At 63.4% G+C, this 23077-nt stretch overlaps 3 protein-coding genes across 3 annotated transcripts; 2 read left to right on the top strand and 1 right to left on the bottom strand.

Moving 5' to 3' along the window:
* Positions 1–13: 13 nt before the first annotated feature.
* Positions 14–19187, bottom strand: LOC135408610 (uncharacterized). Its single transcript, XM_064643680.1, has 21 exons — positions 17090–19187; positions 15340–15399; positions 14660–14902; positions 14044–14112; positions 13601–13730; positions 12837–13129; positions 12372–12609; positions 11861–12054; positions 11065–11192; positions 10650–10759; positions 10404–10604; positions 9960–10093; positions 9140–9441; positions 8042–8152; positions 7787–7956; positions 5872–6201; positions 5324–5644; positions 5110–5229; positions 4130–4351; positions 1032–3652; positions 14–894 (listed from the first exon to the last, which is right to left on the bottom strand). The coding sequence occupies exons 1-21, from the start codon at positions 18872–18874 to the stop codon at positions 133–135; spliced, it is 8544 nt and encodes a 2847-aa protein (XP_064499750.1). The 5' UTR covers positions 18875–19187; the 3' UTR covers positions 14–132.
* On the top strand, positions 7985–16311 carry LOC135408611 (deleted in malignant brain tumors 1 protein-like). The gene is made up of 16 exons (XM_064643681.1): positions 7985–8159; positions 9162–9494; positions 9880–10209; positions 10418–10747; positions 11087–11214; positions 11371–11566; positions 11835–12152; positions 12378–12707; positions 12811–13137; positions 13486–13842; positions 13985–14127; positions 14211–14406; positions 14668–15000; positions 15126–15446; positions 15729–15845; positions 16086–16311. The coding sequence occupies exons 1-16, from the start codon at positions 8000–8002 to the stop codon at positions 16169–16171; spliced, it is 4005 nt and encodes a 1334-aa protein (XP_064499751.1). The 5' UTR covers positions 7985–7999; the 3' UTR covers positions 16172–16311.
* Positions 19188–19736: 549 nt separating the features above from the next.
* On the top strand, positions 19737–23070 carry LOC135408613 (butyrophilin subfamily 3 member A3-like). Its single transcript, XM_064643686.1, has 9 exons — positions 19737–19868; positions 20534–20596; positions 20903–21172; positions 21351–21449; positions 21576–21602; positions 21818–21844; positions 22107–22133; positions 22259–22285; positions 22791–23070. The coding sequence occupies exons 2-9, from the start codon at positions 20536–20538 to the stop codon at positions 22928–22930; spliced, it is 678 nt and encodes a 225-aa protein (XP_064499756.1). The 5' UTR covers positions 19737–19868; positions 20534–20535; the 3' UTR covers positions 22931–23070.
* The last annotated feature ends 7 nt before the right edge of the window (positions 23071–23077 follow it).

Here is a 23077-nt window from a genome sequence, read left to right as displayed (position 1 = left end):
GTCACCTCCTCCGTGGGCTCCAGGTGGGCACTGGGCACCTCCATCACCTCCAGGTGGGCATTGGGCACCTCTGAGGTCTCCAGGTGGGCACTGGGCACCTCCAAGGTCTCCAGGTGGACATTTGTCACCTCCTCAGGGGGTTCCAGGTGGGCACTGGGCACCTCTGGTGTCTCCAGGTGCACAGAGGGCACCTCCAAGGTTTCCAGGTGGGCACTGGGCACCTCTGTGGGCTCCAGGTGGGCATTGGGCACTTCCTTGGGGGTCTCCAGGTGGCCGTTGGGCATCTCTGATGTCTCCAGATGAGCACTGGGCACCTCCAAGGTTTCCAGGTGGGCGTGGGGCACCTCCATCATCTCCAGGTGGGCACTGGGCACCTCCGTGCCGAGTTCCAGGGTCACAGGGGGGCACCTCCAAAGTCTCCAGGTGGGCACTGGGCACCTCTGAGGTCTCCAGGTGCACAGGGGGCACCTCCAAGGTTTCCAGGTGGGCACTGGGCACCTCCTCCATGGTCTCCAGATGGACATTGGTCACCTCAGGTGGTGGTGGCAGCACCTGGAGCTGGACATTGGTCACCTGGGAGGGCGGTGGCATCGCTTGGAGCTGGACTTTGGTCACCTCAGTGGCCTGGAGATGGACATTGGTCATCTCAGGTGCTGGTGGCAGCACCTGGAGCTGGACATTGGCCACCTCACCTGCTCGGAGCTGGACACAGGTGACACCTGAGGGTGGTGGCTGCGCCTGGAGCCGGACATTGGTCACCTCAGGGGGCGGTGGCAACACCTGGAGCTGGACATTGGCCACCTCACCTGCTTGGAGCTGGACACAGGTGACATCCAGGGGTGGTGGCAGCACCTGGAGCTGGACTTTGGTGACCTCAGGTGGAGGTGGCAGCACCTGGAGCTGCACTCTGGTGACACCTGAGGGTGGTGGCAGCGCTTGGAGCTGGACATTGGTCACCTCAGGTGGTGGTGGCAACACCTGGAGCTGGACTTTGGTCACCTCGGAGGGTGCTCGGAGGGTGCCGGCAGCACCTGGAGCTGCAGCCCTGTGACACCCGTGACACCTGGCACCCCTGTCACACCTGGGATACCTGGCACCCCTGTGACACCTGGCACCCCTGTGACCCCTGTCATACCTGTCACCCCTGTCACCTCGGTGGCCTGGAGCTGCACCCCTGTGACACCTGCAACACCTGTCACCCCTGTGACACCAGTCACAGCTGTCACACTTCTCACCCCTGTGACACCCGTGACACCCGTGACACCTGTCACACCTGGGACACCTAGGACACTTGTCACCCCTGCCCCCTCTGTCACACCTGTCACCTCCCTGCCCTGCACCTGGACGTTGGTGACCTCCGGCAACACCTGGAGCTGCACACCTGGAACACCTGTGACACCTGGCACCCCTGCCACACCTGTCACCTCAGTGGCCTGGAGCTGCACACCTGGCACCCCTGTCACACTTGTGACACCTGTTACCCTGGTCACACCTGCCACACCTGGAACAGCTGTCACCCCTGTCACACCTGTCCCCTCCCCCCCCCGCACCTGGATGTTGGTGACCTCCGGCAACACCTGGAGCTGCACACCCGGGACACCTGTGATCCCTGCGACACCTGTCACCTCGGTGGCCTGGAGCTGCACACCTGTAACACCTGTAACACCTGCCACACCTGTCCCACCTGCCACACCTGTGACCCCTGCCACACCCGGAGCACCTGTGACCCCTGCCACACCTGTCACCTCGGTGGCCTGGAGGAGCTGCACACCTGCCATGCCTGCCCCACCCGTCACACCTGTGGCCCCTGCCACACCTGTCGCCACCCCTGCCGCCTCAGCCACCTGTACCTGCACACCTGCGGGCCCCATCCCGCCCCTCAGCAAGATCACACTCGTCCCCGCCCCCTCCTGTCCCGCCCCAGGCGGCACCACCAGGACGCTCTGCCAGGTGTGCGGCCCCTTCCCCACCTGCGCCAGGTGAGCCCGGGCGGGCACCTGGGCGGGCTTGGCGGGGCCAGGCAGCAGCAGCACCTTGCGGGGGGCGGCGGGCGGGAGGGGCGGCCCCCCCCGCAGCAGCAGACAGGCCGGGGGGCGCGGCTCGGGCGCGCGGTGGGTGCGCAGGTGGCGCTGCAGGTAGGCGGCCACCACGAAGGCCTTGGGGCAGGCGGGGCAGCGGAAGGGCCGTGCGGCCGAGTGGGTGCGGCGGTGCAGGTGCAGGTTGGAGGAGTGGGTGAAGCTCTTGCCGCAGGTGCCGCAGGTGTAGGGCCGCTCCCCCGTGTGCACCCGCAGGTGCTGCCGCAGGTTGGCCGCCTGGGCAAAGCCCTTCCCGCAGGTGCCGCAGGTGTGGGGCCGCTCCCCCGTGTGGGTGTGGCGGTGCCGCCGCAGGCTCGACGAGTTCTTGAAGGCCTTGGGGCAGACGGGGCAGCGGTAGGGCCGCTCGCCCGTGTGCGCCCGCAGGTGGTACTGGTAGTGCGACGCCCACTTGAAGGTGAGGCCGCACTGGGCGCACTCGAAGGCCCGGATGCCCGTGTGCACCCTCAGGTGAGTCTGGAGCAGCGAGGAGCGCTTGAAGGCCTTGCCACAGGTGGCGCAGGCGTAGGGCCGCTCACCCGTGTGGTCCCGCAGGTGGTAGCGCAGCCCCGAGGAGCCCTTGAAGGCTTTGCCGCACTCGCCACACCTGTACGGCCGCTCGGGGGGCGGCGGCGGCTCCTCGGGGGCGGGCGCGACCTCAGCAGCCTCGCCCAGGGCGTGGCCGAGCGGCACCGCCAGGTGAGTGCAGGGCTTGCCGCAGGGCCCACCCCGGGGCCGCTCGGGCAGGTGAGGCCGCGCTGGGGGGCTCTTGGGGCTCTTCCCGCAGGAGAGGCAGCGCTGGGGCTGTGCCGGGGGCGGCCCGGCCGCCTCCCGCCCCACGCAGGTGAGGCCCCTCCGGGGTGGCTGCTCTGGGGCGTCGGGGCCACAGCCCGGCGGGTGCCTCTGCGGGCAGGTGAGCGTGGCCGAGGGGGCGTGTCCTGGCGGGTGGGCGGGGCCGTGGGTGCGGCGGTGCAGGTGCAGGTTGGAGGAGTGGGTGAAGCTCTTGCCGCAGGTGCCGCAGGTGTAGGGCCGCTCTCCCGTGTGCACCCGCAGGTGCTGCCGCAGGTTGGCCGCCTGGGCAAAGCCCTTCCCGCAGGTGCCGCAGGTGTGGGGCCGCTCCCCCGTGTGGGTGTGGCGGTGCCGCCGCAGGCTCGACGAGTTCTTGAAGGCCTTGGGGCAGACGGGGCAGCGGTAGGGCCGCTCGCCCGTGTGCGCCCGCAGGTGGTACTGGTAGTGCGACGCCCACTTGAAGGTGAGGCCGCACTGGGCGCACTCGAAGGCCCGGATGCCCGTGTGCACCCTCAGGTGAGTCTGGAGCAGCGAGGAGCGCTTGAAGGCCTTGCCGCAGGTGGCACAGGTGTAGGGCCGCTCACCCGTGTGGCCCCGCAGGTGGTAGAGGAGGGCGGAGGAGCCCTTGAAGGCCTTGGGGCACTCGGGGCACTTGTAGGGCCGCTCGCCAGTGTGGCTGCGCAGGTGGTGGGACAGGCGGGACGACCAGCGGAACGACTTCCCGCACTCCCGGCAGGTGAAGGGATGCTCGGGGACGCCCGGAGCGGGGGCGGCGCCTGCCATGGTCACACCTGAGGGGGAGACAGGGAGAAGGTGAGATCTCAGACGTGAAATATTGAGGGCAGGTGAGACTCCAAATCTGAAACGTGGGGGGCAGGTGGGACTCCAGACCTGGCATAGGGGGACACAGGGACAGGTGAGACCCAGCACGGAACGTGGGGGGACACACACAGAGACAGCGCATAGGGGGCGTGGCCAACACAGGGGGGCGTGACCAGAAACCCTCCGTCCCCCCTCCGTCCCCTCGGGCCGCGCCCACGCCCCGCGCGAGCCCACGCAAGCCCCGCCCCGTCCCCTTCAGGTCCCGCCGCGCGCGAGCCCCGCCATGCCACGCCCTCTCGCCTCGGGCCCCGCCCTGTCCTCCCCTCAGAGTCACCGCCCCTTCCCCCCCCAGGCCCCTCCCCGCGCAGGCGCCGCCGCCGCGGCCCCGCCGCTTCCTCCTCCTCCTCCTCCTCCTCCTTTTCCTCCTCCCCCCGGTTCTCGCTCACCCGCCGGGGCAGGGCCGGGATCTCGGAGGCTCCTCCGGGGCCCGAGCCGGGGCAGGGCCGGACCCGCCGCTGCCGCCGCCGCGCAACGACCGGGCCGCGCCGCCTCACGAGGCCACGCCCCCTCCCTCACGAGGCCACGCCCCACCCCTGAACGCACAGCGGCGGAGGCCACGCCCCCTCCAGGCAGGCCACGCCCCCACCGTCGCATTTTGGGAGATTTTACTGGGTTTTACCGGTTTTTACTGGTTTTTATTTTAGGGGCGTTACAGGTATTTTAGGGGGTTACGGCTGTTTTGAGGGGGGTCACGGGTGTTTTGAGAGGGTCACAGGTATTTTAGGGGGGTTACAGATCTCCAATATGGCCCCAGTGGCCCCCCTCCAGTATCCCCCCATTATGGCCCCAGTATCCTCCCAGTACAGCCCCAGTATCCCCCAGTAAAGACCAACAGACCCCTAGAACAGGTCACAGGTGATTCGGGGGGGGCTCCTATGGCTCAGGTGAGGTCCCAGCTTCCTCTGGCATCTGGAGCAAGGGCTTGTCTGCAAAATTTGAGGGGGTCAGGGAGGCCTTGGGGGGCCTTGGGGGTCTTGGGAGGGGTTTAGGGGAGTCTTGGTGGGATTGCGAGGGATTTGAGGGAGGTTTGGGGGGGGCTGGGGGTTCTTGGGGGGTCCTGGGGGTCTTGGAGGGGGTTTTGCAGGGGTTTTGGTGGGTTTGAGAGGGGGTTGGAGGGTCCCCGGGGTGTCCTATTGGATCTTGAGGGGTTGGAGGGGCTTGGGAGGGTTTTTTTGGGGGGTTGAGGGCTCCTGGGGGGGCTTTGGGGGTCTTGGGAGGGGGTTTGAGGGGTCTTAGGGATCTTGGGAGGGGTTTGGAAGGGGTTTGGGGGGGTTGGGGGTCCTGGAGGTCTTGGGAGGGGGTTTGGGGGCTCTGGGGGGTTTTTGGGGGGTCCGAGGGGAGTCCCTGCCCCTCCCCCCGGCCTTACCTGTGAAGCGCCGGCCCCGCCCAGCACACCTGGCCCACAGGTAGAGCCCCAGGAGGGCCCCGCAGAGCCCCCCCCCAACCCCCAGCAGCCCCTCAAGCACCGAACAGGAGCCCAGCAGGTCTGCAGGTGAGACAGGTGAGACAGGTGAGCACAGGTGACAGATGATGACGGACAGGTGAGGACAGGTGAGAACAGGTACCCACAGGTGCCTCACCTTCCAGCTCCTCGCAGGCCACTCGGGCAGCCCCACCTGCGTGGCAGGTGCCCGGCCCCGCCCCCTCCCTCAGGCACTCCAGGAGCAGCATCTCAGAGCCCCGACAGGTGAGACCCTCCAGCGCCGCCCCCGGGGCCAGGTGAGCGCCGACAGGTGCGCTGAGGGCGGGGCCGCAGCCCAGCTCCCTGCACACCACCTGTGCCTCCAGCAGGCTCCAGGTGCGGCCGCACACGCCCAGCCAGGTGTGGTTGTGCAGCACCTGCACCTGCCCCGCGCAGGGCCCGGGGCCGTCCCGCAGCCGCACCTGCAGGGGGGTGGGACCTGCCAGGGAGGGGCACACACCTGAGCACACCTGAGAATGCCCCCCGGACCCACCTGAGCCCCCCCTAGACCCGCTCCACACCTGAGAATCCCCCCTGGACCCACCTGAGCCCCCCCTAGACCCGCTCCAGCCCCACACCTGAGCACACCTGAGTCCACCGCCCCTCCCGCTCCCCCCTCCCACCCCACAGTCCCCCCCGCCTCCCCTGCGCCCACCTGCGCCTCACCTGTGCACACCACGCCCGCGTCCTCGCCGTGGTTGCAGTCGTGCTCGCCCCAGGTGTGCAGCTGGCACTGCGCCAGCTCCTGCTCCCTACCTGTGCAGTGGGCGCCGTCCAGCCAGATGGGATCCGCCCCCCGGCCGAAGTGGGCGTGGCCGGGCGCGGCGAGGGCGTGGCCGCAGCCCAGCTGGCGGCAGATCACCTGCGCGTCCTGCAGGTCCCAGGTGTCGTCGCAGACGGTTCCCCACTTGTGCTCGCGGAACAGCTCCACCCGCCCCGCGCAGGCGCTGGAGCCGTTGGCCAGGCGCACCTGGAGCTGCGACGCCGCCTCCGCACCTGCGGGGCAGGACGGGTGTGGCGCACCTGGGCGGGGCTCCAGGTGTGGCTGGGGCGTGGCTTCAGGCGGGAAAAGGGGTTCTGGGGCCAACAGGTGAGCATTGGGAGGGGTTGGGGGGTCGACGGGTGGCTCTGGGAGGGTCTTGGGCTCGGGTATGAGCAGGTGTGGTTCTGGGTGGGTTTAGGTCAGTGATGGGGTGGAGAAAGGTGTTCTGGGGCCAACAGGTGAGTCTGGGAGGGTCCTGGGGCCGACAGAGGACTGTGAGATGGTTTTGGGGTCAACAGGTGAGTCTGGGGCTGTGCTGGGGTCAACAGGTGAGTATTGGGAGGGTTTGGGGGTCAACAGGTGAGTCTGGGAGGGCTTGGGATCAAACAGGTGAGTATTGGGAGGGTCTCAGGGTCAACAGGTGACTGTGGGAGGGTTCTGGGGTCAACAGGTGAGTCTGGGAGGGTTCTGGGCTCAGGTGTGATCACAGTAGGTCCAACCAGGTAAACCCCCCTTTCCCACCTCCCTGAGCCCCCTACCTGCCCTCCCCAAGCCCCCCCGCCTCACCTGCACACACCACGCCCACGTCGGCGCCGTGCTCACAGCTGGCCTCTCCCAGGGCCCCACCTGGCACTCGCCCAGGTGGCCCTCAGTGCCCGTGCAGGTGACCCGGTCCAGCCACACTGGCCCCTCCCCCTGCCCAAAGTGGGCCCCGCGTGGCGCCGACAGGGCGGGGCCACAGCCCACCTGGCGACAGACCACCTGAGCCTCGGCCAGGCCCCAGGTGTGGCCGCAGAGCGTCCCCCACCTGTGCAGGTAAAGCACCTCCACGCGTCCCGCACAGCGCCCGGGGCCGCCCGCCAGGCGCAGCGGGACAGGTGAGGGTGGGGCCAGGGCGGGACCTGGGTGGGCGGGGAGAGAACAAGAGGAGAGTCAGGATAGGTGTGGAGGGGGTCAGGTGTGTCTCAGGTGTGACCCTGAAGTCCAGGTGAGACCTCAGGACAGGTGTGACCCCAGGAACAGGTGTGACCCCAAAGTCCAAGTGTCTCCCGGTGTCCAGGTGTGTCCCCCCTCACCTGTCCCCCCCACTCACCGCTCAGGGACAGGTAGAGGAGCAGCCCCAGGTGGCTCTGCAGGTAAAGGAGCCTCATGTTGGGAGTGCACACCTGGGCACAGGTGAGGTCCCAGCAGGGGCTGAGGTGGGCACAGGTGTGGCCTGCACAGGTGAGAATGTATGTCCAGAACAGGTGACGTCACAGGTGAGAAGGTGTATCCTGCACAGGTGAGAAGGTGTGTCCTGGACAGGTGAGTGCCCCTCCAACACCTGAGGACCCCCAGTCACATCTGAGTCCCCCCAACACACCTTAGGACCCCCAGAAGCACCTGGGAACACCCAGACACACCTACGCCCCCCCCCAGTGCTTTAAGGACCTGCCACACCTGAGTTCCCCCCACACCTGAGCCCCCCCAGATGCACCTGGGGGCCCCCAGACACACCTGAGCCCCCCCAGACACACCTGGGGGCCCCCAGACACACCTGAGCCCCCCCCAGCGGTTTTAGGACCCCGAGACACACTGAGCCCCCCAGGTGGGATTTACCTGCCCCTCGAAGCAGGTGCGGCCCCCTCAGGTGCCCCCTCCGCGTGCCGGGGGTGGGGGAGGGGGACCTCTGGACCCTCCTGGGTTTGTCCCGGTTTTCTTCTGGAAAAGCCGCTGACGCAACCGCGGGGTCGGGGGGGGGGGGAGAAGGGTCACCTGGACACCTGGCGCTGGTCCAGGGGGGAGGGGCCACCCCTGTTCACCCTCCAGTGAATGCCGGACCCCTCCCCTCCCCCCCACCTGGGACCGGCTCACCTGGGCTGGGATGGGGGGCTCAGGGGGCTCAGGTGGGCGCCGACCCTCCCCAGGGGGGCCCCTCTCACCTGGAGGGGGGCGGCGCTGAGGACCCTCCTGGCCGTGACGTACCTGTGCGGTGAGTGACGTCATGGGGGGCCGGGGGGCTGGGGACCCGGTTTGGGGGATTCTGACCCAAAATTGAAGGATTTTGGTCCAAAATTGAAGGGTTTTGGTCCAAAACAGAAAGATTTTGCTCCCAGATTGAAGGGGGTTGACCCAGAATTGAAGGATTTTGACCCAAAACTGGAGGGGTTTGACTTAAAATTTAAGGATTTGGATCCAAAATTGGATATTACCTCAAAATCAATGTATTTTGACCAAATCAACATATTTTGACCCAAAATTGACATCTTGCCCTGTGTCAAAGAATTCTACTCCAAAATTGGCATCTTTTGCCCCAAATTGATGGATTTTACCCCAAATCACATATTTTACCCCCAAATTGATGTTTTTTGCCCAAAATTCTCTGAGTTTTCCCCCAAAACCAACATTTCCCCCTCCTCCTTCCCTTAAAAACCCGTGAAAAACGTGATTTTCCACCATTTCTCCCTAGTTGTTTTTTTTTCCCCAGGAATTCCTGGGCTCGGGGCCAAATTCCCCTTTTCGGCCCCACATCGATTTTTTGGGGGCAAAAGTCGCAATTTTGGGTCATTTTGGTTTGTTTGGGGACCCGGCTGAGCCCGGTCACGTGATTTCCCGGCCCCAGGACCTTCAACAGTTTTTCCCAGTATTCCCAAGTTTTCCACATTATTCCCCACTTTTTCCCAATTTCCCCCCATTTTCCCCCGATTTTCCTTTCACTTTTCTTCCCTTTTCCCATTTTTTTTCTCCACTTTTCCCAATTTTCCCCTTTTGGGGGTCTCCCTGCGCCTCCAGGGGGGTCCCTGAGCTCACCTGTCCCCTTTACCTGTCCCAGGTGTGTCCCCGTCCCCCCCGGGGGTCTCCCTGCGCCTCCAGGGCGGTCCCTGAGCTCACCTGTCCCCTTCACCTGTCCCAGGTGTGTCCCCGTCCCCCCTGGGGGTCTCCGTGCGCCTCCAGGGGGGTCCCTGAGCTCACCTGTTCCCTTCACCTGTCCCAGGTGTGTCCCCGTCCCCCCCGGGGGTCTCCCTGCGCCTCCAGGGGGGTCCCGACGGCTGCTCGGGGCGGGTCGAGGTGCTGCACAACCTCACCTGGGGCACCGTGTGCGACGACGGCTGGGGCGTGGCCGAGGGCGAGGTCACCTGTGCCCAGGTGGGCTGCGGGCGGCTGCGGGCGCTCGCCCCCGGCGCCAGGTACGGCGAGGGGGAGGGGCCCATCTGGCTGGACGAGGTGAAGTGCGCGGGGCACGAGGGGCACCTGGAGCGGTGCCGGGCGCGGCCCTGGGGGCAGCACAACTGCGGCCACGGCGAGGACGTGGGCGTCGAGTGCGCAGGTGAGGGGCCGCCCGCCCGCGCTTCCCGTCCTTCTCCTCCCTCGGCCCCATGTCCCCCACTCTTCCTCCATTTCCCCCCAGTTTTCCCCACTTTTCCTCCATTTCCCCCCAGTTTCCCCCTATTTTCCTCGATTTTTCCCTAATTTTCCCCCTGTGTCATCTCTCTCACCTGTCTCACCTGTCCCACTTGTCTCACCTGTCCAGGACATTTGTCCCCTGTTTCTCCCCTTTTTACCCCATTTCTCCCCCTTTTCCCCCCCATTTTTCCCCCTCACTTGCCTCACCTGTCCCACCTGTCTCACCTGTCTCACCTGTCCCATCTGTCCCATCTGTCCCACCTGTCTCACCTGTCCCACCTGTCTCACCTGTCCCCCCCGCCCCCCAGACTCGGTGACGTCATCGCTGGGCTCCCTGCAGCTGCGGGAGGGCCCCGATCGCTGCTCAGGGCGGGTGGAGCTGCTGCACCTGCACAGGTGGGGCACGGTCTGCGACGACGGCTGGGACCTGCAGGATGCTCAGGTGATCTGCCACCAGCTGGGCTGCGGCCACGCCCTCGCCGCGCCCGGCCACGCCCACTTCGGCCGGGGCCACGACGTGATCTGGTTGGACGAGGTGAACTGCACCGGGACGGAGAATTCCATCCTGGAATGTCCCGCCAAGCCCTGGGGGGACAACAACTGCTTCCACGGGGAGGACGCCGGCGTCATCTGCTCAGGTGAACTCACCTGGGGACATCTGGGGGCACACCTGGGGATAGCTGGGGACACCTGGGGCACACCTGGGTCTCACCTGGCTCAGGTGAGCGACCACAGAACCACATCCCGCTGGAGTTTGGGACTTACCTTTGACCACACCTGCTGCCACCTCCCCCCGCCCCCTGCCCCCCCCAGCCCCTCCAGGTGAGCTCACCTGTGTCGTTGCAGCCTCCAGGATGGCGGTGCCCGCCCAGGTGCGCTTGGCCAACGGCTCCACCCGCTGCCAGGGGCAGGTGCAGGTGTCCTACGGGGGCACCTGGGCGGCCCTGTGCGACCACGGGTGGGGCCTGGCCGAGGCCCAGGTGGTCTGCAGGCAGCTGGGCTGTGGCCACGCCCTCTCCGCACCTGGAGGCTCCTGGTTCGGGCGGGAGCAGATGAAGGTGTGGCCGGGGAGCGTCACCTGCGTGGGGACAGAGCAGGAGCTCCTGGGCTGCCAGGTGAAGCCCTGGGAGAACCGCACGTGTCACCTGGGTGGGGCAGCGGGTGTGGTCTGCACAGGTGAGCAGCACCCTGGGGGGGGGACACACACCTGGAGGGGGCTCATCTGGGGTTTCCACCTGGTTTTGGGGGCTGGGAGGGGGTTTCAGTGCTCGCCTGGCGCCCCTGAGGTGGCCACAGGTGGGGCAGCTGGGAAGGGTGGTCCAGGTGTGTTTGGGGTGGTTGGAGGCACCTGCAGCACCTGGTGGAGGTGCAGCACCTGAGGAGGTGCTGGGGACACACCTGGTCAAGGCTCAGCACCTGAGAAGGTGCCAGGGCAGCACCTGGACAGGTACCAGGGTGCTCCAGGTGTGGCTCGACCCTCTCCCTCCTCCCACCTGTGCCCCCCTCTGCCCCCAGGTAACCCCGAGGCCGACCAAGTGCGCCTGGTGAGCTCCGGCAGCCGCTGCGCCGGGAGGGTCGAGGTGTTCCACAACGGCAGGTGGGGCACGGTCTGCGACGACACCTGGGACCTGGCGGACGCCCAGGTGAGTCCCGGGGGAGTCAGGTGAGCTGGAGAGGGGCAGGTGGGGCTGGGGAGGCTCAGGTGGATCCTACGGGTGGGTGCTGGGGGTGCTCAGGTGAGTCCGGAGGATGCTCAGGTGGGTCCTGAGGACACTCAGGTGTGTCCTGGGCCCGCCCAGGTGGTCTGTCGCCAGGTGGGCTGCGGGAAGGCCCTGTCGGCACCTGGGAGGGCCCAGTTCGGGCGGGGCACTGGCATCATCTGGTTGGACGAGACCAACTGCACGGGGGCGGAGCCTCACCTGTCCGCCTGCCCCGCCCGGCCCTGGGGTCGCAATGACTGCTACCACGGCGAGGACGCAGGTGTGGTGTGCTCAGGTGAGCTCCGGGACAGGTGAGGGGGGTGGCAGGACCCCCAGGTCCCCTCTATGTCCTTCCCACTCCACCTGTGCCAGGTGAGCTCTGGGGACAGGTGAGAGGAGTATCAGGGCCCCCAGGTAACTCTGTGCTCCAGGCAGGGGGGGTTTTGGGCCTCACCTAGGTGTTCCCCCCACCTTTCCCAGGTAGAAGAGGGGGTGAGGACAACCCGGAGCTCACTTGGGAGGGGTTACCCGAGTTCCTTCCTCACCCAGGTGTGTCTTTCCAGACTCCCTGATCCCGGAGCCGCCTCACCTGCGCTTGGTCAACGGCTCCCACCGCTGTGCCGGGCGGGTGGAGCTGCTTCACCTGGACAGGTGGGGCGGGGTCTGTGCCGGGGGCTGGTCCCACGAGGCCGCCCAGGTGGTCTGTCGGTACCTGGGCTGCGGCACCGCCCTGCGAGGGGCGGAGTTCGGCACACCTGGGCAGGTGTGGCTTGACCAGGTGAGCTGCCAAGGGACAGAGAAGAACCTCGGGGAGTGTCGGACGAGCCCGTGGGCCCAGCGCACCTGTGAGGGTGGGAGAGCCGCAGGTGTGGTGTGCTCAGGTGAGGCTCTGGGTGCCTGGGCAGGGAGAACAGGTGATTCCCACCCCCCCCGGGCAGGTAGAACAGGTGATTCCCCCCAGCAAGGTACCACCTTCCCCTGGGTCCTGCCGTTCTCAGGTGTGGTTTAGGGTGTCACCCATTCACTTCACACCTGTAATCCCCCCCGCCAGGTACCACCCCCCCACAGGTAACCAGGTGTGCCCTTCCCCCCTCCCCTGCCCGCAGGTGCGGAGCCGTCGGGCGGTGCCCAGGTGCGCCTGGTGGGCGGCCCAGGTGAGTGCGCGGGGCGGGTCGAGGTGCTCCACGCCGGCGCCTGGGGGACGGTCTGCGACGACACCTGGGACTTCGCCGCCGCCGCCGTCGTGTGCCGCTCCCTGGGCTGCGGCCAGGTGATCTCGGCCCCGCCCCGCGCGCGCTTCGGGGAGGGGCGTGGCCCCATCTGGCTGGACGGGCTCACCTGCCAGGGCCACGAGGGGCACCTGGATGAGTGTCGCCACAAGAGCTGGGGCATCCACGGCTGCGAGCACAATGAGGACGCCAGCGTGGTGTGCGCAGGTGAGCCGCAGGGCAGGGGCAGGTGGGCTCAGGTGCGCGCAGGTGAGCAGCAGGTGCCCCAAACCCCCCTCACCTGACCGGGTGTGTGTCCCCTCACCTGCAGGCTCTCACCTGGCCGACCTGACCCACCTGCGCTTGGCCGATGGTGCCGACAGGTGCTCGGGGAGGGTGCAGGTGCTCCACGCCGGGCGCTGGGGCGGGATCTGTGCCCACTCCTGGCTCCTGGCGGCCGCCCAGGTGGTCTGCACCCAGGTGGGCTGTGGGGGAGCAGCGGCCGTGGACCAGGTGAGGCCAGGCGAGGGTGAGCTCACCTGGCTGGAGGCCGTTACCTGCCGGGGGGACGAGGGGGCTCTCCTGGAGTGCCAGGTGAAGGGCTGGGGGGGGCCCCGCACCTGCGGCCACGGAGGACACGCCCACGTCACCTGTACAGGTGAGTTTGGAGGGGGCCACAAACACCTCCCCCAGAGACCCTCTCTGGGCTCAGTTTACCCCACAAAGACCCCCCAAATCCCCAGAGACCCCCTAATGTCCCCCAATGTCCCCGTGACCCCCCCAAAACCCACCAGAGACCCCCCAATGTCCCCAAACCCCCCCAGTGACTCCCCCAGAGACCCCTGGCACCCTAAAAACACCCTCGGGGACCCCAAAAACACCCCCCGGCACCCCAAAACCGCCAGGTAACCACAGAGGCAGGTGAACACCTTGGGAGGAGACACCATTGGCCGGGTAAGCACACCTGGCCAGGTACCCACACCTGACTGTGTCTCCTGTTTTCCAGGTGTGACCCAGGGGCGCTCCAGTTTCCCTGGAAGCTCAGGTGAGCCAGGTGAGCTCCGCCTGGCTGATGGCCCCAACCGCTGCTCAGGGCGCGTCGAGGTTCTCCACAACCACACCTGGGGCACTGTCTGCGGCCACACCTGGGACCTGGCGGCTGCCCAGGTGGTCTGCCGTCACCTGGGCTGCGGCCACGCCCTCAGCACACCTGGAGCCGCCCGTTTTGGGGCGGGGCCCGGTCCTGCCTGGCTGGACGGGTTCAGGTGCGTCGGCAACGAAACCACCATTGCCCAGTGCCCGGGCAGCACCTGGGGGCAGCACACCTGCGACCACCTGGACCACGCCGGGGTCGTGTGCTCAGGTAACCCTCCTGGGTGACCCCCAGGTGACCCTCCAGTTGTCCCCACCTGCAACAGGTGCCCTGACCTGTGCTGGAAGGGGAAGGCAGAACAAGCATCCAGGTGTGTGTAGGTGTCCTCTAACCCCCCTTCCCACCTGTGCAGGTGCCCCCTCGGCAGGTAACTCCAGCTCAGGTGAGGTGAGGTTGGTGGACGGGCCTCACCCGTGCATGGGGCGTGTCGAGGTGCTCCATGACGGCCAATGGGGGACAGTCTGTGACGACAGCTGGGACCTGAAGGAGGCCCAGGTGAGTCTGGGGGGGCTCAGGTGTGTCCTGGGTGTGCCCAGGTGTCCTGGGTGACACTCAGGAGAGTCCCTGGGCGTTCCCAGGTGGTCTGTCGCCAGGTGGGCTGCGGGGAGGCCCGGGCCGCCCATGGCCACGCCCATTTCGGGCAGGGGGCAGGGCCCATCTGGCTGGATGACATCACCTGCGCGGGGGACGAGACGCACCTGGCGCAGTGCCGCGCCCAGCCCTGGGGGAGCAACAACTGCCACCACGGCGAGGACGCAGGTGTGGTGTGCTCAGGTGAGCCCAGGGGGGATCAGGTGGGTCCAGATGTGATCAGGTGTGTTGTGGTGGGCTCGGGTGTGCCCAGGTGGACACAAATAGGCCCAGGTGTGCTCAGGTGAGTCCGGGTGACCTCAGGTGTGTGGTGGAGGGCTAAGGTGAGCCCAGGTGGGCTCAGGTAACCTCCACATCAACCCCACTCTCCCACCCCACCTCATCCCCCCCAGATAACCCCCTGCCCACCTCACCTTTCCCCTCACCTTCCCGTTACCTGCCCAGGTGCCAACGTGACGGAGGAGCAGTTCCAGGTGCGCCTGGTGGGCGGCCCCACCCCCTGCGCGGGGCGGGTGGAGGTGCTGCACGAGCACAGGTGGGGCACGGTCTGCGACGACACCTGGGACCTGCGGGACGCGCGGGTCACCTGCCGCCAGCTGGGCTGTGGGGACGCTGTGGCCGCCCCCGGCCACGCCCACTTCGGGGAAGGAGTGGGGCCCGTCCTGCTGGACCACGTGGGCTGCACAGGTGAAGAGAACACCTTGGAAGAGTGCGACAAGGGCCCCTGGGGGGTCCACAACTGCAACCACGAGGAGGACGCAAGCGTGGTGTGCGCAGGTGAGGGGCGGGGCCGGGGGAGGGGGCTCAGGTGGGGCTGGGGAGGGGCAGGTGTGCTCAGGTAACACAGGCAGGAGGCCGTAGGTGTGCCCAGGCGTACTCAGGTGTGTGCCCCTCCCTGGCAGGTCCCACCCCCCTGCAGGTGCGGCTGCGGGACGGCCCCGGGCCCTGCGCGGGGCAGGTGCAGGTGCTGCACAACCACACCTGGCTGGGCGTGTGCGGCCGCACCTGGAGCCTGCTGGAGGCACAGGTGGTGTGCAGGGAGCTGGGCTGTGGCCCCGCCCTCAGCGCACCTGTCGGCGCTCACCTGGCCCCGGGGGCGGCGCTGGAGGGTCTCACCTGTCGGGGCTCCGAGACGCTGCTCCTGGAGTGCCTGAGGGAGGGGGCGAGGCCGGGCACCTGCCACACAGGTGGGGCCGCAGGTGTCGTGTGCGCCACGCCCAAAGGTGAGGCACAGGGCGGGGAGGGAGGTGTCAAGGTGGGGGGACGGGTGTGACAGGTAGAGCCGGGACAGGTGTGAAGAGCTGGGACAGGTAGAGGTGGGACAGGTGAGAAGGGTGGAGCCAGGACAGGTGTGACAGGTAGGGGTGGGACAGGTGACTCGCCTGCACAGGTAACTGAAGTTGAATCCTCCAACCCCCCTTCCCCTCTCGCCTAATTAACCCCTCCCACACGTGGCGCACGTAAGGCCAGGTTTGGGGGGTTCTCACCTGTCCCCTCCCCACCAGGTGTGCCCCCCACCTGTGCACCCCTGGTGGCCCTGCTGGGGCTGCTGACGTTACTCAGTGGGGTCCTGCTCTGGCTCACCTTGAGGACCAGGTGTGTGGGAGAAGCCCCAGGTAAAGGTGAGTCTCACCACCCTGAAGTGTGTCCCAGGTGTCCCCAGGTGTTTTGAGGTGTGTCCTGGTTTATCCAGGTATATCCAGGTGTGTCCCAGGTGTGTCCCCAGATGTGTCCGGGTGTTCCCAAGTGTGTCCTAGGTATCCCCAGGTGTATCTTAGGTGTTCCCCAGGTGTTCCCAGGTGTCTTCCAGGTGTCCCAGGTGTTGTCCCAAGTGTCACCAGGTGTGTCCCCTCCCCCCACAGGTCACCTGGGGGCCATTTACCTGCCCAGGAGGGTCCCCCCTGAGGAGGTGGAGACACTGCAGCTCATCAAGGATGATGCCCCCTGATCTCACCTGTCACCTCTCACCTGCCCCCCCCAAACACACCTGGGGGGGCTCAGGTGTCCCCACACACCTGGGGCAGGTGGAGGGGAGCAAAAAAAGTGGGAAAATGGGGTGGAAATTAATAAAATTGGGGTTTTCAGCCATCCAGGTGAGACAGGTGTGAATTCTGGGGGGAGTGGGGATTGACCCTCCAGGTGTGAATTTTGGAGCGTCCCCAAACCCTCCAGGTGTGAAATCAGGTGAGAACACCAATGATGTCATTAATTAACCATTATTTAATTAGCATATGCCCCGCCCAGGTATGCCCAGACCCCACCCCCAGTACTACAGGTACCACCTAGGTGGGACAGGTGAGTCCCAGGTGTCCACAGGTGAGACTCAGGTGAGCCCCAAGTGCCCACAGATGAGACTTAGGTGCCCACAGGTGAGTCCAGGTGCCCACAGGTGAGTTGTCCCATCCAAAGGGGGACAAATCCGGGATTGAGGAATCTGGGAAGGAGGATCCAGGTGAGCACCTGCCCAGTCCCAAGTGCACCTGGGGTGCCAGGTGTGGCTGTTCCACCCCAAAAATCCAGGTGAGGGCTCAGGTGAGGTGTGCACACCTGGCCTTAGGTGTGTCGGGGGTCCCACAGGTCCTGGGGGCGTGTCCAGTGTCAGTGATGTCACAGCTCAGGTGTCGTGGTTCAGGTGCTGCAGGTTTTGGGGACCACACCTGTCCAGGTGTGCAGGTCCAGGGTCTGCTCACCTGGGGCTCAGGTGTCACAGTTCAGGTGTTGCTGCTGAAGGTTCTCGGGGTGCACACCTCTCCTGGCTCCCTTCACCTGTCTCTCAGGTGTCCTGACACAGGTCCATCAGCTTTTTGGGGTCCGCACCGGGTTTCTGGGGCACGCCCCCGCCCCGGCCGCCCCGCCCCGGCGCTCAGGTGTCCCTGTGCACGCGCTGGTGCTGCAGCAGGTTGGAGGGGTGCGCGAAGCCCTTGGCGCACACCCCGCACTTGTAGGGCGTCTCCCCCGTGTGCACCTTCTCGTGCACGCCCAGGTAGGCGAGGTCCTTGAAGAACTTGTGGCAGAAGCTGCACTCGTAGGGCCGGGCCTGGCTGTGCACGCGCCGGTGCTGCAGCAGCAGCGAGGGCCGGGCGAAGGCCTTGCCGCAGGCCTCGCAGCCGTAGGGCCGCTCGCCCGTGTGCGCGCGCTGGTGGATGGCCAGGTAGGACGACTGCTTGAAGGCCTTGCCGCAGGTGCGGCAGGCGAAGGGCCGCTCGCCCGTGTGCACCCGCTCGTGCGACGCCAGCGCGTTGCTCTGCTTGAAGCCCTTGCCGCAGAGGCCGCAGGTGAAGGGCCGGTCCCCGGTGTGCACCCGCTCGTGCACCTTCAGCGAGTGCCCGTAGGTGAACCTCTTGCCGCAGACGCCGCAGGCGTGCGGCTTGTCCTCGCAGTGCTGCCGCCGGTGCAGCTGCAGCGCCGCGCCCGTCGCCAGCTCCTTGCCGCAGTCGCCGCAGCGGAAGGGCTTGTCGGCGCCCAGGTGCGTCAGGGCGTGGCGCTGGCGCTCGTAGGGCGTCTTGAAGCCCTTGGGGCAGCGCGGGCAGGCGAAGGGGCGCTCCCCGCTGTGGATGCGCCGGTGCTCCTGCAGGTTGGAGGAGCGCTTGAAGCGCTTCCCGCACAGGTCGCAGCGGTGCGGCCGCTCCTCGGTGTGCACCAGCCCGTGGCTCTTGAAGTCCGAGTGGCGCTTGAAGGTGGCCCCGCACGCCTGGCAGGTGAAGGGCCGCGCCTCGGTGTGCACGACCTCGTGGCTCAGCAGCTCCCATGCCCGCTTGAAGCCCTTGTGGCACACGGGGCACTGGAAGGGCTTCTCGGCCACGATCACCCGCCGGATCTCCAGCGGCGCCGGCGCCTCGCCCGGCGGCTCCGCCCACTCCGCCTCGCCCGCGGGGCTCCCGGCACCGGCACCGGCACCGCCACGCCCGCCCAGCACCAGCTTGGCCGTGGAGTAGACGCCGCGCTCGTCGATGAGCTGCACGAAGGCCTGGCCGGGCTCGCCTGGGCTCAGCTCACCTGGGCCCAGCTCACCTGGGATCAGCTCGTCTGGGCCCAGCTCACCCGCGTGGCCCAGCTCGTCTGGGCTCAGCTCACCCGCGTGGCCCAGCTCACCCGGGCGACCCCACAGTACCTGCAGGTGGTTCCCGTGAGAAGGTCCAGGCTCCTCGGGGCTCTCCAGGTGTTCCCGGCTGGGGCGGGGCCGCCGGGGGTTCAGGTACAGGCGAGGCTTCCGCCGGCGCAGGGGAGGGGCTGAGGCCTCACCTGGAGGCCTCACCTGGGCACAGGAGGCTCCTCCTGGTGTCACCTGAGTGGTCTCCTGCCCTTCATCACCTGGTTCTTCTTCTTCCTCACCTGGTTCTTCATCACCTGGGTCCTCATCAAGCTCTTCCTCACCAGGTTCTTCATCAGCTGGTTCTTCAATTTCTTCCTCACCTGGTTCCTCCTCACCTGGTTCATCATCAGGTTCTTCCTCACCAAGTTCTTCCTCCTCACCTGGTTCTTCACCAAGTTCTTCCTTCTCAGCTGGTTCTTCCTCCTCCCCTGGTTCCTCTTCCTCACCTGGTTCTTCACCAAGTTCTTCCTCACCTGGTTCTTCCTCCTCCCCTCGAGGCTCCTCCAGGATCCGTCGGGAAAAGTGGGGTTCGTGGCCCCTCCCCCGCAACGCCTCCATGGCCACACCTGGAACCCGGGACAGGTGAGAGGGTGAGAGGAGACCCAGGGGAGGGGCTGGGCCTGGGATCCCCCTGAGCTGGGCTTAGGGACCCCCAGAGTCGGGCTTAGGGACCCCCAGAGCTGGGTTTGGGGATCCCCTTGGGCACCCTCTAGGCCGGGCTTGGGGACCCCCCAGGCTGGGTTTAGGGATACCCTGAGCTGGGTTTGGGGACCGTCTGAGCTGAGGCCCCTCCCAGTTTGTCCCAGTCCCCTGCCAGTCCCCCCCAGTCCTCCCCCAGTACACTCCAGTCCTGTCCCAGTTTCTCCCAATCCCCTCCCAGTCTCTCCCAGTCCCCCCCAATCCCCTCCCAGTCTCTCTCAGTCCCTCCCACTCCCCCCCAATCCCCTCCCAGTCCATCCCAGTCTCTCCCAGTTTCTGACCCGGCGCCGCCGCCGCCCCCGGAGCCACTTCCGGCCGCGATCGCGCGCGGTGACGTCACTTCCGGGGGCGGGTTCTGGGGCGGGACTGGGAGGGGAATGGGAGGAACTGGGAGGGACTGGGACACACTGGGAGGGACTGGGACACACTGGGAGGGGATGGGAAGACACTGGGCCATGCTGGGGTGTGCTGAGAAGGCACTGGGCCGTGCTGGGAGGGACTGGGATGGCACTGGGAAGGCACTGGGAGGCACTGGGAGCGTACTGGGCTGTACTGGTCTGAACTGGGCTGTACTGGTCTGAATCCCAGAAAACTCCCACTCTGAAGGTCCCTTTACGCTTCTTTTTCCTCATCCCGGGGGGTTTCACCCCAAATCCCACAAGTTCCTGCCCCATTCCCTCTTCTGTTCCCTCCCACTCTCCTCTCTGGTGACCTTTGGAAAACCAGGAACCGTTTTACCGCTGGAATTTCCTCCCGTTTTGGCTCCAAAGGTCCCAGGAGCCTCCGCAGCCTCTGACAGGTTTCAATCCCGAGGGATTTTCTGGAGATCCTGCGGGTGCTGCTGGAAAACCAGGTTGGTTTTTCCTTTTTCCCACCTTTTTCAGGGAATTTTACCCCATTTCCATTTTGTATTTCCCATAAATTCCCGTTTTCTGTTTATTTATAATTCCCGGAGCCCCCCAGTTTTCCCTCTTCCTTCTTTTCCCACAGGATTTCTGTTGCTTTCCCTTCCCTTGCGTTGATTTTCCAGGATTTTGGGATTTGCCCTGAAATATTGGGGAATTCTCTTTTATCCCCTCGGGAAAGCTAAAGGAATTTTGGCACCATGATGTTATGGGGGGAGCGGGGAGAGATTGAAAAAGGGCCGAAATGGGAAAAAAATCCCAAAAAACCTGTGGATAAAAACCCCCCAAAGTTTCCAGAATGGCCTCGTTTTCCTGGGAATTGCTGCTGAGGAAAAGGACCCCCTGCAAAAAGGGAACTCTGGGAGTCTTCCCTGGTTTCCCTTTTTTTCCCTCCTTTTCCTTTTCCCCCCTTTTTTCTCCCTTTCCCATTTTTCTCCCTTTCCCCCTTTTTTCCCTTTTCCATTCCCTCTAAATCCAGGAAAGGAACCCACAGAACAACTTCCAAAAACCAGGAACAGTTTGTTGGAGCAGATCCAGCTGCTCCAGAACTCAGGAGCAGGACCCAATCCCATGGATTTCCCATTCCCACCTGGAATTTTCCCTTTCCCCCCAGGAATGGGGCCCTGGATCCGGATGGTCCCCCTCATCTCGTTCTCCGGACTCCACCCCACAACGGGTAATTTTATGGGATTTCATGGATTTGCTGAGCTTGGAAAAGACCCTGAGGATCCCCGGAGAGCTTCTGGAATTCTTTGGGATTTGAGCTTCCAAATGATTCCATCGGGGGAACTCAGGGAAGTTAATTTTTGGATTTGGGGGGGGGGGGGAATTTTTGGCTCCCGATGAATTCCTCGGCTCGTTTTGTTTTATTCCCACCTGGCGGGAAGGACCCGGAATCTTCATCCCAATAATTCCAGCTGCCTTGGAGGGGGGGGAAAATCAGGATATTCTTCTGGAGCTCCTGTGTCCTGCTCATCCACAGGGAGCCTCCATGACCCGCTGCTCGTCCTGGATGGATTGGAAGCCTCCGGAATCCGCCTCAAGTGCCTCTCGGAGCGGCTCTTCTCCGAAGTCAAGGTGTTGTGGACGGATGGGAGGGGCAGGAATATCACCGGGAATGCCCTGAGCACGGACACCTCCGGGAATGCCGGGAGCTCCATCGTCCTCAGACCGGGATCTGGGAACGCCGTGTCCTGCAGGATCGTCGACAGCCTCGGGAAAACGTCCACGGAATCCTCCGTCCTCATCGCGGGTGAGGGGGGAAAACAGGGATCTGCCGCCGCTCGTCCCGGGAATCCCAAGTTTTAGTGGGATAATCAATCAGTTCCCGGCCTAGGGATGCACAATTCCAGGTTTGGGGACCCAAATTCCCTCCGCTCCGGGTGTGTCCCCAGAATCTCATCTAACGGAGCCCCTGGATTGTTTTCCAGAGAGTTTCTTCCCGACCGTCTCCCTCTGGCTCCCGGCTTTCGTGATGATCCTGCTCTTCGGGGTGTTCCTGCTCCTGGCAGCTGTTTATAAACTCCGGAGTAAGTTCCCTTTTCATCCTTTCTTTCCCTTTCCCCCCTTTCCCCCCCTTTTTCCCCTTCCCAGGAAAACCTTCCTTGGAAAACTCCCGAGTTAACCAACATTCCCCTTTCCCCGTTTTCCCACAGTCAACCAAAAGGCGACGGATCAGGAAAGTGAGTCAAACCATCCATCCAACTAATTAGGGAAATTAAACCTCAGGCTTCTAAAAATAGAAATAAAACGTGAAAATAAATAAATACGAAAAAAGAGAAGCAGAAAACAGTCCTTAAAACTGATTTTTAAATTAATTCATTAAATTTATAATTAAACTTTTAAATTAATTTAAAAATTAATTTTTTTGTGCTCCAAAATGTTCCTCTTTTCCCAGAGAACGCCCAGAAGCAAATTCAGGAGGGTGAGTGGAAAAAAAAATGTGATTTTTTTTTCTTGGTGATTTCTGTCTTCAAATTTCTTTAACAAATTAAAAAAAAAAAAGAATCAAATCCGGCGAGAAAATCAAATTAAAATTAACCTGAACCAGAGAAATCATCGGCTTTTAAAAAAAAACCTGGTGAAAGTGTTGGAAAAATGGGAAAAATTTGGTGTATTTGGGGGGAAAAGGGGAAAAAAAAGGGAAAAAAATGTGATTTTTAATATTTGAACCCGATTCCTTTCAGACATCGAGGAATTCAAGATGGAGCTGGGTAAGGGCTGAGCTCGGGACTGAGGGTTTGTCAGACTGAGACTATTTCTGATGATTTCATAGACTTGGGGGGGGGGTGTCCTGAATTTCCCTCCATTTTCCTCATTTTCTCCCTTTGTCTTCCAGAGGAAGTGCAGGAAAAATTCCAGAAGGGTAAAAAATCCTGGATTATTCCTCCAGAACTAATCACATTTTATATAATAATATGTATCGTAGGTAGAATTAGAATTATTTCAATTATTTAAGAATATAAATTATATTATTATCAATTTATTAATACTGTTAACAGTAATTATATATTGATTTTGTAATTATTAATATTTAATAATTAATAATTATTTCATTATTATTAATTTTTATATTTATTAATATTAACTATTAATAATACATTTTATATCAAGTCACTAAGTATAAAAATATATATTTTCATGTATTTTAGATGTATTATAGAATATTTAAAATATATTTTTATATCGTATTTAAAATATAATCTATTTTAATACATTTTAATATATTAAATATGATTTTGTGTATTTTTATATGTAATACACGTAATTTTAAATATATTTCTATATCTTTTAACCTTTCCATCCCCAAATTCCCAGAATTCCCCTCCTTTCCCCTTCCCAAATCCTGATTTCCTGTTCTTTCCCTGTAGAAAACCAGGAGATGACAACAAAAATCGGTGAGAAAATTCCACAGCTTGGGGAATTTCGGGAATTTCGGGTTTTGGGGCTCTGGAAAAAAAAACATTTTCGGGGGAAAATTGGGGCCACTTTGAGGGGCTGGGGCTGGTGACACACCTGGGACGGGTGACACAGGTGACACACCTGGCTCAGGTGACACAGGTGACAGACAGGTGACACACCTGGGACAGGTGACACAGCTGGGACAGGTGACACAGGTGGCAGGTGACACAGGTGACAGGTGACACTGGTGACACAA

This window comes from Pseudopipra pipra, unplaced genomic scaffold (assembly GCF_036250125.1).
Source record: "Pseudopipra pipra isolate bDixPip1 unplaced genomic scaffold, bDixPip1.hap1 HAP1_SCAFFOLD_521, whole genome shotgun sequence".
Taxonomy (NCBI): Eukaryota; Metazoa; Chordata; class Aves; order Passeriformes; family Pipridae; genus Pseudopipra; species Pseudopipra pipra.
Note: the sequence above shows the minus strand (reverse complement) of the source record. Positions and strands in the feature narration are given on the sequence as shown.

Excerpts from the sequence above, each read along its gene's own strand:
- LOC135408611 (XM_064643681.1), top strand. The coding sequence starts at position 8,000 with ATGCCGGACCCCTCCCCTCCCCCCCACCTGGGACCGGCTCACCTGGGC. Across the intron at positions 11,215-11,370 it reads GGGACCTGGCGGACGCCCAG|GTGGTCTGTCGCCAGGTGGG; the intron begins GTGAGTCCCGGG and ends GGGCCCGCCCAG. Across the intron at positions 13,843-13,984 it reads CGCCGGGGTCGTGTGCTCAG|GTGCCCCCTCGGCAGGTAAC; the intron begins GTAACCCTCCTG and ends CCACCTGTGCAG.
- LOC135408610 (XM_064643680.1), bottom strand. The coding sequence starts at position 18,874 with ATGGAGGCGTTGCGGGGGAGGGGCCACGAACCCCACTTTTCCCGACGG. Across the intron at positions 14,903-15,339 it reads GCGTCTCGGAGCCCCGACAG|CCCACGTGGTCCAGCAGGAC; the intron begins GTGAGACCCTCC and ends TCACCTGTGCAG. Across the intron at positions 12,055-12,371 it reads CGACGGCTCCGCACCTGCGG|CTCACCTGGTCAAGCCACAC; the intron begins GCAGGGGAGGGG and ends GTCCCTTGGCAG.
- LOC135408613 (XM_064643686.1), top strand. The coding sequence starts at position 20,536 with ATGGGGCCCTGGATCCGGATGGTCCCCCTCATCTCGTTCTCCGGACTC. Across the intron at positions 22,134-22,258 it reads GGAATTCAAGATGGAGCTGG|AGGAAGTGCAGGAAAAATTC; the intron begins GTAAGGGCTGAG and ends TTTGTCTTCCAG. Across the intron at positions 22,286-22,790 it reads GCAGGAAAAATTCCAGAAGG|AAAACCAGGAGATGACAACA; the intron begins GTAAAAAATCCT and ends CTTTCCCTGTAG.